General features: G+C 40.8%; 1 protein-coding gene across 1 annotated transcript in view; it reads right to left on the bottom strand.

Moving 5' to 3' along the window:
- The window catches only part of ST8SIA4 (ST8 alpha-N-acetyl-neuraminide alpha-2,8-sialyltransferase 4), an 87,957-nt gene that overhangs the window by 61,564 nt on the left and 13,023 nt on the right, over nt 1-13,370 (bottom strand). Inside the window, exon 3 of the mRNA XM_003788935.3 lies at nt 9,734-9,991. Coding sequence (XP_003788983.1) covers nt 9,734-9,991 — 258 coding nt within the window. The remainder of the gene's footprint in view (nt 1-9,733; nt 9,992-13,370) is intronic.

Below are 13,370 nucleotides of genomic sequence, written 5' to 3'. Positions count from 1 at the left end.
GCTGAATGTGTCAATCATGGTGTTAGACCCTAAAGATACAGGCTGAATGTGTCAATCATGGTGTTAGACCCTAAAGATACAGACTGAATGTGTCAATCATGGTGTTAGACCCTAAAGATACAGACTGAATGTGTCAATCATGGTGTTAGACCCTAAAGATACAGGCAGAATGTGTCAATCTTGGTGTTAGACCCTAAAGATACAGGCAGAATGTGTCAATCTTGGTGTTAGACTCTAAAGATACAGGCAGAATGTGTCAATCTTGGTGTTAGACTCTAAAGATACAGGCTGAGTATGTCAATCTTGTTAGACTCCAAAGATCTGGGCTAAATCTGTCAACCTTGGTGCCAGGCTCTAAAGATTTAGGGTAAATGAATCAGACCTGATGGGAAGCCCCCAATACCCCCCGGTGCAGGCCAGTGACCCTCACTCCTCAATGCACATGGGCCAAGGTCAGGCACTGTGTCAACTGCACCTTCCACCTTGGCAGGCCCTGCACAGCTTCTGAGACGAGTGCCAGCTAATCTTACTGCAGGTAGTCCTGGACCACCTGAGTGGCAAGTTTTACTTTCAAAAACTTGCATGTATGTAGATGGCTTTTAATTGATCACCATTGCTGTTCTTATTTTTTAAGGGGAGATGTGCACCAAGAGACAATTAGGTGGGAAGGCCTCCAGGAGAGGAATGCCTGCAGGGCAAGGCAGGGCAGGGCAGGGTGTTGGTTAAGAAATGAAGCAGAACAGCATTTTGTACAGATCATGGTCTGGGCCTACCCCAGTGAGAAGGAATCTCACAGGAAACCTCCGTTTCCCCGATTGCAGACAGAGCATCCAGGACATTCAAACTTCCTCCCGTCCTTGAAGGGACAGGAGGTCTCACACGCAGGACTGGATGCCACGTCCTCTAATGCTCCCCTCTGCTTTCCTTCTCAAGCGGGTGGGAGATTGATCTGACTCACACACCAAAGGCCACTTAAATTAGTCAAACCCCACCCCTCTTTAGCTATATGACAAAATCATTAATATCTCAAGTCCTTTGTCACCCATTGTGACCCTCCCTATCAGAGAGAACTGCAGGGCAAGAGTGAAATGGTTTAACCTGAGTTGATGATTGATTTCCCTACTTCCCTACTGAGCCAAGCTTTCTTCCTAGCAATATGGCATTGGATTACCAAGGAACCATGTGTTAGGTATTCTGAGGGCTGCACGTATAAAAAAAAAGGTCACAGTGCATTTAATACTGTTACTTGAATTACAATTTCAGACTTTTATGTCAGGAAAGAAAAATTTTACTCTTAGGTTTATTTTTCAGTTATTCAGTCATCTATAAACAGGAGATTTAGATTTTACAAATCAGTGCAACATAGAGTCCCTCATCGGGGAATCAGTATTGCACTTTAACTTATGTTCTTATCATTACGTTTGTTTTGTTTTTTACTTTAAGCATCATGTAATGATATTGATCAGGGTCCTTTCTGTGTCATATTACATGGAAATAATCACTTAGGAGAAATAATTAATTAATGATACAAATAGCCTCTGAGAGAGTAATCTCTTGTAGTACAGAGAATGTGTGACAACACATCTGTGTACACAGGTGCCAATGTATACACTGTCACTTTTCACAGGCTTATTATGAAATATGTTGCATGTGATATCAAAAGTAACATTCTCCAAAACGGTACAACAGAGACAGTAGTGCTGCTCAGATGCCCTGTCCTCCTTTCCCAGGAGGACAACTATTGGCAGCAAGAGACTCCCATTTGCAGATGATAATGTGAAGAAGACAGCCTATTATTTCTCTAAAACCCTTTCAAAAAAAGAAGGCGGTCAAGTTCAAAACCTAATTTATGTTGAATAAAGATATCATCTAAAAATAAGCTTTAGTTTTTAGAGATCAACTTGAACTAATATCTGGGTGAATATAATTCTTGATGTGTCACAGCACTTAATTACTACGCAAGGCAAGCAGATCAAGTATAATTTACCTCTCCCTCAACAAAACTGTTTTCTAATACGAAAAGAGAGAAAAAATAAATAAATTTGAAACACAGGTTATATATAGAACAAGCAACAAGCCATCCAGATCTATAGCTTTTCAGATACATACAAAACACACTTACAGGAAGGCAAGAGATTTGAGATACTCTAAAAGTTATTAAAACCATGTTGAATAATGTTGACCAGGTTAGCCTGATTAGGAAATTATTTCAAGAAAGAAGTAGGTTTGATTGAATTTTAAAGCAAAAACCCTTCTGGAGCTTCTAGAGTGGAGGGTGTACATGTGAAATAGCAGATGACCACAAGCACTGGGGGAAGAGGGCTCCTCCGGGCGGTGTTGGGCCAGGATTCCATGAGAATGACCAGGGCTGTGAGGAAAGGTGGACATCCGGGCTGATGACATGTCATCAAAGATCTTTTGTCCACAATGAAGTATTTATTAATAATCAATAATTTTTAGTATTGTTATTACAAAGGTTGTTAAAAATCTAAGATGGTCAAAAGGTAGCACAATATAATCTTGAAAATAACAATATACAGAGGGTGCCAAAAATGTATACACATTTTAAGAAAGGAAAAAGAAACTTCATTAAAATTGCAATACTCAAAATATACTGATAAAAAAGATGAATACATGTCACAATTGACTTCTGCAATTATAAGAGGCACTCAGAGTGGTCACTATTGGGTCCAGATACTTCTTATTACAGCAAACTAGGGCTTCAGCAAAGTAGACCCAGGTGCCAACCTGTGTCTCTGTGTGTGCCGTTTCAACTTCTCCTGAAGTGCCCCCAGTGCAGCGGGTCGCCCACCTGTGTCTCTGTGTGTGCCGTTTCACCACGCCATTCCTGAAGTGTCCCCAGTGCAGTGGGTCGCCCACCTGTGTCTCTGTGTGTGCCGTTTCACCACGCCGTTCCTGAAGTGTCCCCCAGTGCAGCGGGTCGCCCACCTGTGTCTCTGTGTGTGCCGTTTCACCACGCCATTCCTGAAGTGTCCCCAGTGCAGCGGGTCTTCTATGCACCACTACAGCCTTTAAGGGCCCCGGTGCTCACACCTCCATTGTCACATTTGCACAATGCTCTCAAGTGTCCACTATCCCTCAAAAGGGTCTTGCACTCAGTTAATGACAACTGTGCTGCCACTATTTTCTTTGACTGTCCTTCCTGTCACATGGTGACACAAGGATTTATTTGTTTAATGTTATCTTTTGGGTGAAAATCATTCTGTCCATTGGTACCTTAATTCAATTCAACTTCGAAAAATAATACATAGATAACATTTCTTAAAATATGAATACATTTTTGACACCCCTGGTATATATCATAAAAAGGGGAAAGGATAGTACCAGAAAAAATAATAAAAATATCTACAGGATGAATACTCAGACCTGAATCTAAAGAAATCTCTTTTGGCGTGGCGCCTATAGTTCAGTGATTGGGTGCCAGCCACATGTACCGGGGCTGGCAACTTTGAACCCAGCCCTGGGCCTGCTAAACAACAATGACAACAACAACAACAAAAATATCCAGGCATTATGGCAGACACCTGTAGTTCCAGCTACTTGAGAGGCTGAGGCAAGAGAATCGTTTAAGCTCAAGAGTTTGAAGTTGCTGTGAGCTGTGATGCCACAGCACTCTACCAAGCGTGACATCGTGAGACTCTGTCTCAAAAAAAAAAAATCTTTTATTACTAATGTTATTGCCACCTAATCTTAGATTTTTGTCTCAAATACCCTATATCTAAATTACTTATCTTCTACCTGTCAATTACACATTGGCATCTTTGAGATAAAGTCAACTTAGTCTTTGAAGAAAAACGAATGGCCTGAGCTCTGCTTCCTCCTCTCTCCTTACTATGCAGGATGCAATTCCTTGACTTGAAGCTTCACATGTCTATTAAGGAGCCTTTTAAAAAGATCTAACTTGCAGCTAATTTTGGCACCAGGCGAATTTTGTTCATTATTAATGTTGCCAGACACAGCAGCTCATTTTCTGGCTCACTAGTTTGAAGGATATTTTCTTAGGAGTGTCCTAATTAATAAAATGAGGGAAAGGCAGTCACACGCCCCTTGGCAAGAAGCAATGGTTTTTATTCACATGCGTTACGGAAGCTGTAAGGTTTTTACTCACAAGCATTACTTTGGCTCATTTTTTTTTCCATTTGGAATGGTAGTTCTTAAATATGAATTGATCTTTGCCACAACTTTCAACAATTCAATAGTAACCAAGTGTCAGTGTCTTTCTATTGCTACCTGTAGCAAAGGCACACAGGTTTTAGTCCCTAAATACTGACACATTGAGAAACATCCCAGGAATGTCCCCTATTAAATATTGTAGAACACAATAAACGATCATCACGCAAATCCATAATAATCGTGATAAAATGAAACACTAATGAATTCTCCAAGTGGGTATTAAAGATAATTTTTCTGCACGCTTTTTTCAAAAAAATAGATACTTTCTAAATTTTTCTTATAAAATCCCATATTTTTCTTGGATGATCAGAAGATCTTGAGCTCAGCTTTGGTACGTACTCTAACCTGGAACATTCTGACTTCCTCTATTTTTCTTTTTTTTGAAAATGATAATAATGTGGAAAAAAGAAAATAATTACAGTGATAATTACTTCTTGGTAAGTCAATAACTTACTTCTTGGTAAGTAACTTATTTTTTGGGAAGTCAATAATATAGTTATAAACTGCAGGATCAGTCACTATTTAGTTCTTATCAAATGATATTTAAAAGAATCGAAACATGTAAAATAGAACGAGAGTTCTAGTCCTGAGCAACTCTAGGGCTGAGTTGCTCAAGCCGTAGTTATGACAGTCTTTAGCTGAAAAGATCTAACTTTTATATCGCAAGTTTGTAGAGAAAGCTTTATAAACTCTTCTTCAAAGTTAAGCTCATAAAATTTTTAATTTATGGAACCCAATAGATTTCTCCTCAATTTTATTATCATCTTTAAAAATGCAATGTCTTTAAAGGAATAATATAGTAGAGATGATGATCGGTTAGAACAAAAACTAGTTACAAAACAATTCCAGGTGTTCGCATGCCTGGTAGCCTCTGCCCTTCAATACCTTTTTAAGTAGGAAAGCCCTGAGTTTATGTAAAGATAAAATTTACAAATTGTTCCATAAGGCACATTCTACAAATTCTGAGTTACACACTAAAATACTATAAGTTAAAAAAAAAAAACAAAACTAATAGGAACAAAGAGATGGGTGAAGCAGAGAGCCGTATGTTTTACTTGGTGAGATGGTGGCTATAGTGCAGACATGGTCACAAATCTATAATCCATTACTCAGTAAAACAGAGTAAGACGGTTTCCTCACATACTACAGAAAGGTCTGCCTCCTTCGAGACAGTGATGAGGGGATGGGCCGTGGTTCTAACGGAGAGGCTGTGATGGCCCTCTCGTCTCAGATAAGCAGGGACGTTGTAGGAAGGCTAAGATGCAGTGTTAGATGAGGGGAGGCGTGCAGGAGGACTGAACGGTCTTGCCTCACGTCTTTCCTTCTTTCTTACTTGCTGCCTGCCTACCAGCCTGCCCGTAGCTCATATTTATAGAATATATAAAAGTCAGACATTTCCTAGCAACTGAGACCACAAATGGAAGAATGCACACACTGTTTCCCTCTTGTGTTCTAGTTGGGAAGACAGACAATAAAGAAATAAACTTGTGTTGCAAAAACAAAGGGTGAGAAGATGGTGACAGCTGGTGACGGTGGTGGCAGCGGGTGTTTGGACAGTCAGGGGAGACTTTGCAGAGGATGTGAGATATAGGATAGATCCCAATGCTTCCCCCAAAGGAGGGGCAAACCCACTCAAAGGCGTGTGAGAAAGAGGGTTTCACAGAAAAGGTGAGCAAGGACATTGTCCTCAAAGTTCCAGATCATCTGAGTTGAGGTCACTGGCAAGATGATGGTGTTTGTGCACAGTGTGGGAGGAAGTTGCTGGGAGATGATGAAAAACTCTAGCTTTGGAAGGAGGGAGCGAGAGTGGGGCTGGGTCACCAGTTAAGAAACCAGTGTAGTCTCTTGTTCTCAGCAAGACATGATACTGGCTTAGACCAGGGTGGCGGCAGCGGAGGTCAGGAGAAATCATGAGGTTCGGGAACTGTCTTGAAGGCAACATCTACAGCAATTACTGATGAATAATGGTATGAGGCTAAGGAGAGAAAGGAGGCGAGCTACTTTCATGGTAACTTGTAATTTTTCTTATGCATATTAATCATGAAAAATGCAGTGAGATATTTGTGTGTGCCTGTGGGTGTATATGTGCATCCAATAATATTAAACATCGTTATCTGAGTTATCTGGGTTCCCTGAATACAGTATCGTGAACTCAGTGGCGGCTCCCTAAACGTATGCCTTTTTAGCCACAGCTTCTTACTCCAGTCTAACTGTTGGTTTACGTACACAGGCAGCACTCAAGTAGGAATGTCACCAACAATAGTTGGCTCTAGAAGGTAGTAGGATTTGTATTTATGGTGCATATGAAAAATACACAATGATATTCATAACCACATATATACACATATATTGATATACACTTATGAATATACACATAGATTCATAGCCATATACATGCAGTCTGAAGTCCAGAAAAACTAGTTGTAACTTTTTAAAGCTCTGATTGAATTGTAGAAGTACTTTTGTACTAAAAGCTATAGAAATAAATATGCATTGAGCTGAGATTATCAGCGTTTTCTGTGGCACACATTCTTATACAATAATTCCCATTTTAGTTCCTCTGAGACCGTTCTTTTTCAGAAAACAGCAGTTACCTGAAAACTACCAGAAAGAAAAGATACTAACTGGTCAACAATTTCAAATATTTTCTCAAAGTTTTCAAGGGTTTTTTTCCACACTACTTAATGTTGTTAGTTATCCAGGCCAAAAAACAAACAAACAAACAAAAAAAAAACCCAAACAAACAAACAAACAAAAACCTCTACATTGTAAAGTATGGCTGTGTAGATAGTGCACTCATGAAGCTCCCGTAAACACGCACTGCGAGGTCCCAATAGCTGTGGACTTGAGGAGGCCTCCACTGTGGAAGTGGCAAAGCTGTCCCTCCCCCTGCACTGCTCACACCTTACACCTGAGCTGGTCAAAACCCCCAACACACCTCCCATCTGCCTGACAGGTATCAGAATGGTAAACTAAGGACCTAGGCCCCACAGAGTACGGAGTAAAAACAGATGAGCCAGTTTACTGGAGATCACTGGAGTTGGGTTGCCATAGGAATATTTAAAGAACATTCCAAGGTTGGAGTGAGGCAGGTTAGGGCTTTAAGTCTACAGCATAGGCATGAATGTGGGTGGCTAAGCCACAACAAGAAGGAAGAAGCTGCAGGCATTAGTCAAGTCCCGGGAGCCTCGATCCTCTGCAGGAGGAACGCCGGGAGTAGCTCAGCTGCCAGCTGAGTGCCCAAAATCTGTCACAGAACCATGAGTGATGCTGCAGGTAGGGACCTTACTGAGGCTACTTAGCCAGTGAAGGGGAAAATGGTCTTTAATTTTAGAATAAGGGACATGCTCCGTGTGACTTTGTCAAATCAAAATCTCATTCACAGGTGGTCTGGGGGTCAGGAATCTGAAAACCAACAGGCTGGCCAATGTGAATCACAGATGAGAGAGAGAAAGTGACAGACACAGTTAGAGGGGGAGTGCGGGAGAAGTGAAAACCAGAGGCTGTAAAACCAAAGAAAGATGAACACCGCTCCTGAGACAGACGGGGGTAGGGCCCTAACGGGAGAAATGACAGCACAGGACCAGGACTCAGCAGTGTGGGGACTGGAGGAACGCAAAGGGCTAGGGGTCAGAACTTCAGCAGGAATTAGGGTAGCAAAGCCAGAGAGAGGGCAGGCCGCAGGGTCAATGAGCTGACACAGAGTCAGGACGCTGCGGTCACCAGGCCTGTCGCTGCCCACACGCACGGCATCCTCGCCTCAGCCAGAGGCCCCGCTGACGGTCCTGCTCAGTCAGGCTCCAGAATAAAGAGGTTGGTCACGCTGGGACCCGTTTCCTCCAGTATTAGTCACTTTTAAAATATGTTTCTTTACGTTGCAACGATTTTGATCACGCCTTGAAATCTTACTTCTCCATTTACCTGCCCTGTGACCGGGACCATGTCAGAAATTCCAGAAGCCTCATCTCTCACTTCTGCCCTTCACAGGACCTGGCAGCTGAAGCTCCTCATGTCATCGCCATTTCCTCATCAAATATACTTGCCTCCCGTCTGTTCCCAATGTTCTTGTTTATCTACATGTTTACAAGGCTTTTCTCCAGGTCCCATCAGTTTTGAAGTTCAGATTTCTATATGCTCAATTGATGACGAATCAACCTCTGATCCCCCACCCAGCTGAGAATGACGGCCGTGAGGTGTCGTGTCCCCAAGGACCTTCCCAATTATGGATTAGGCTCCTCTGGTATTGTTTGAGCGTTATTTTTCATGCTATTACTGTTTTATAAAAAGTATTTGCCTAATTATAATGAATACCGTATAATTAATCATCTTTATTTTTAAGACCTATTTCAAAAAGAATGCATTCCACCCTATCTTCAAGGGATTTTAGGTTTCCAGTATTTCTCAACTTGTCCACTCAGCATACTTTCCTATCTTTTCTTTCTTTTTTTTTTTTTTGAGACTGAGTCTTACTCTGTCACCTGACTGGAGTGCTGGGCTGTCAGCCAACCTCAAACTCCTGGGTTCAAGCAATCTTCCTGGCTAAGCCTCCTGAGAAGCTGGAGCTCCAAGCTCCTGCCACAACCTCTGGATGTTTTCTATTTTTAGTGGAGATGAGATCTTACTCTTGCTCAGGCTGGTCTTGAATTCTTGAGCTCAAGGGGTTCTCCTGCCTCTGCCTCCCAGAGTGCTGGGATTAGAGATTGAGCCTCTGCACTCGGCCTTCCTGTCTGTCTTTTAAATTGTACTACTTCATATTTCAATAGTCCTGTTTCAGTCATTCAGCAAATTGTTATAAGGAACTAAGAAAATCCCCAAAATGTACAGATAAGATAATGAAGAATGAAAACCAATAAGATCAATGATGTGATCACAAATCCTTTTCTACTGCTGAGTTTTCTTTTTCTAGTTAACAAAAGTTTACCAAACTCATAATTCCTCAGCTGTCTTTTCACCATAAATGCAAATCAAACAGGCATGTTCGGTTATGTGAGAAAATAAGCACGGACGCGCACTTACATACAAACACACCACCATTGGAAGAATAATGAAGAGATTTGGCCCAAGATACAAATATAAACTTGCTAAACAATACTCTTAGAATGTGTAAATAATGATCCAGAACAAAGTAGAGTTAATTCACACCCACTACAGCACAAGACAGTAGGACTGTTCCTAATCCTTACAGAACAAAGCAGGTCACGCAAAACTAACAAATACGAAAAGTATCTTCTGTGTGAATATTAAGTGTAATAAAATTGTCACTCGTCTCCTCCCACCCCAATAAACTGTGGTGAATCCCATTGTTACGAGGAGACCACTTTTCTTTCCGTAACAAAATAATTATAATTTTGTATTCCAGGTGAAATGCAAATTTTAATACCACAAAGAAAAGAACATCATAGACAAATGTTTGTTTGAACAGTTAATGTACTTCATATAAGCTTAATTTAACTTTAAAACATTTCTGTCAGTTCTCTACCCCTAAGAAAAACATCTTCAAAGAAATTACAATCTCTAGGAACAAAGACAAAGCTCTCACCTTATTACAAAATTGTGACTGTCAATCTCCTTTCCACATTCGCTGTCGAGAAGGATGCCTGAGTTCCCCACAACCGCGCAGGTCTTGAACCTGCGATTTTTCATGGGTGAGACCTCGGGCAGGAGCCTGTGCAGGTTGTGAGAGATGTTCAGTGTCCGGCGCCGGTCCAGCACGTAGTGGATGACATCGCCAGGCTTGAAGCTGCTCTTGACCACCGAGACATCTCTTTCTGCATCTAAGAATCGAAGTATGTTCTTCCTATATTGAAATGCAAGCGGAGATTTACATCAAGGGCAGAATAGCCAAGAACTGATGATGTCATTTACAAAGTGACAGATGATGAGATATAGAGACAGATGAGATTAGAAAACTACTAATCTTTAATCGTCTGGTGGTAATTGAACTTGTGAGTTAAACCATTTCTATAGAAAAGGAATTATCTTAAAAAATCATTTGCAGAGTTTCTTAATGATTTTGTAAATAGAGAAGGCATATATATCCTTTGTAGAGTGACACAAACACTTCAATTTTCAGAGTATATAGAAAAATTAGTTTATTAAATAAAATATAGTTGCAACCACCAGACTTTGCATAACCACTGACTCTGATGGATTCAGTTTTTTGTAGTCATATATTTTGTTTAAATACTGGCTACTTAAGGTGGATTGAAAGTGCTTGAAATTATTTTAAATTATACCATAGTGAATGCTGTTAAAAAGATTGAACTCCCCAATAAACATATCTACATAATGTGCATTATTATAATAATTTGAAGATGAATTAAGACAATTGTACTAAATTTGTATGAAAGTTTTCTGCCATGGTCAAGAGTCCAGGAGTTAATATGGGTACATCAGAGGAAAAAATTAATATACAGAACATTGGGCTGTGTATGGCAGGATTACTGAATTGTTCCTTAATTCCCTTTCTTTATTTCTTCCTTCCATTATTTAAACCGTCTAAGTTTTATTGGTCACATGGATACTCCACTAGAGTATTTGGAAGTTTCTGAACCCCAGCACGGCTAGACTTGGTCATGCTGATGAGGTTTTGTAAATGGGACAGGAGTGGAACCTGAGATCTTATGTGAGAAAGAAATAAACCTCCAACATTTTGGTGACTGTATTTAAGGTTTCCTTTTTTGGTGGAAGCTTAGCCTATCTCATACCTAATAGACACGTCAATAACACATGTGCGATGTCACATAAACCTGAGGTATAAGCAGGTGTTAAGCAGTTAGATGATGGAGGAGAAAGTAAAAACAGCTGCCTGGAAATCTGGGGACCTGACCCTCCGTGTGTCATGAAAAGCACCTCCTAGGCACAGTGACTCCCACTGCCACATGTCATCCTGGCAGTTTGGGACACCAGGCAAGAAGACAGCTTGAGGTCAGGAGTCCCAGACAAACATGGGCACCATAGAGAGTCCTGCCCTCTACCCCCAAGTGGAAAACTCAGCTGTGGGTCATGGTGCACACTCCCAGTCCAACATGCCTGGGAGGCTGAGGTGGGAGGATGGTTTGAGGTCGCACTGAGCTATGATGAGGGCACTGCCATCTGTCCTCCATCTCAGAAAGAGACCCTGTCTACAAAAATAAAATACTGAGAGCACACGATAAAGCTGCCATCTGCACTAACTTTGAAGTCTTGTTGTATATCCAGTAAGTGTGTAGCTTTTGGTGGAATGGTTGAAAAGCGTCTGTGTGTTAGTTTATGTCGGTTTCTTCTGTTATGAAGGCACTAACAGAGGTGAATCGAGTCCTGATGGCCACTGCCCAGCCAAGGTGGACGGGAAGGTGACCTCGCCATGGCTTGTCATCTAAACAAGAGTCTAGCGTCTGGGACCTCTCAAAATTTCTGTACCCCAACTCACAAAAGATGAGGCTACAAGTTGGAGCCACACCAGCAACAAGTGGGATGTCACTTTCCCTCACAAGTCTGTAAGTTCATAGGACTTAACAGTAGCAACCATTAAATTGAGGTAAGTGGGGAGGGGGGATAGAGCAGAATAATCAGACGGGGGTCAGAACTCTTAAGATCTGTGTTCAGAAGAAATCTCTGGATGTGGTTATTTACACAAGGAAATATCCCAGGAGTGTAGTTAATTTTTGACAGAATGTAAACAAATTATGCATCAGGCCTCACAAAAGTCTGAGGTTGTTTGATCCTCAGGCTGCCAGACATGCACCAGCAAGAAGCCGCCTGAGAAAGCTCCGCTGGTGGCTGGAGCTGGGTGCTGCTGACCAGAGAGCTCTTACTTCTAGTTTGTATTAGCAAAGCAACAAAACCAGTGCCATTACTTCATCATTATGACACATAGTACATGACAGAACTATTTGTCTTCTAGTGCTACTGTTTAATCTTCATAATTGGTAAGTTTTACTACTAAACACAAAATCGGGCCTCACCCCTTGACTCCATCATAAGAGCAATTCTGAAACCCAGACTTAAAAGTGGGAGTGTGATGAGCAGGGACGGATGGACACTAACTCACTAGTCCTTTTTCTTCTCTCTCTCCCAACTTTTGTAGGCTCTGAATAGTTTACAGGATAATGTGTGACCTAACTAGGAAAGCAAGTGATTGAAAACTTTGATCCGATTCTATGCACAAGAGATATGGCCACTGGCTCTCTGAAAAAATAATATTTTCTGATTTTCTTCTCAAATATGCTGAATATCAAGTTCATATGGAACAGAATTTTATATAGGAAAACTTGTAAAAAAATTCCCTGCAAATTAAATCCAAAAATTGTTAGAAATTTTATACTCTAAGACACGATAGCAATTTTTAAACAAATTATAGGTTATATGAAAAAAGAAATGTAGTTGAGTTCATTAACTGTAGGACTTATGAGTTCCAGAAAAGGGAACGTTAATTATGTCAAGCACACAGTGATTCTTCACAAAAGTTAACAACTAGCAACAAAAGTGGCAAAGCACATAAATTTGTGCTGCTCATAAACTATCATTTATTTGTGTAGGGAAGTTTAAGTTAGCCTGACACCTGCATTTCAACAAAAAATTCTCATTTCCTGTGAAAAACGGCAAGTCTGGCTTGAACATAGAGAGACTGCACGGATGTGGTTGAATCATCAAAGTAGACGGTGCTGTCACTTCTTGACTGCAATTTAAATGGGTTGCGATAGATAGATTTGAAGAGATGTACCCGTGATTAGTGGCATGTTCGGTAGCTGGGAGTGGACAGGTTAGAAGCTTCTCCAGCCTGAACTACCCGAAGTGAAAAATCCCTTTTGCTTGGTCCAGAAAGGTGACGCTTATATGCCTGTCAACTAATAGCAAAAGGGACATTCCAATCACAGCACCTTTTGTGGCATAGAAAGTTAGTAGCAAAAATACTTTAAAACAGATGGGCATTATTAGGAGTTCTTCCAAAGTCACATTACAGGTTCAGCAACAATTTATTAAATGAAACAGTAAAAAATAATAAAAGTGATATTCAAAATAATAAAAGGTACCAACTTCCATAAAGTAACTGGTACATTAATAACACCCCCCCAAAAGGTTCTGAGGTGAAGCTGAGAACAATCGTTAGTGTAGAATCTGCTCTTTTAAACTGAAAAAGGAAAAAGAGGAAGGCTTGAGTGACCCCAGTGTGCTTTCTTTGCTTACACAGACAC

This window comes from Otolemur garnettii, unplaced genomic scaffold, assembly GCF_000181295.1.
Source record: "Otolemur garnettii isolate 467f Iridium unplaced genomic scaffold, OtoGar3 scaffold00030, whole genome shotgun sequence".
Classification (NCBI taxonomy): domain Eukaryota; kingdom Metazoa; phylum Chordata; class Mammalia; order Primates; family Galagidae; genus Otolemur; species Otolemur garnettii.
The sequence above is the reverse complement of the archived record's forward strand: the minus strand, read 5'-3'. Positions and strand labels throughout refer to the sequence as shown.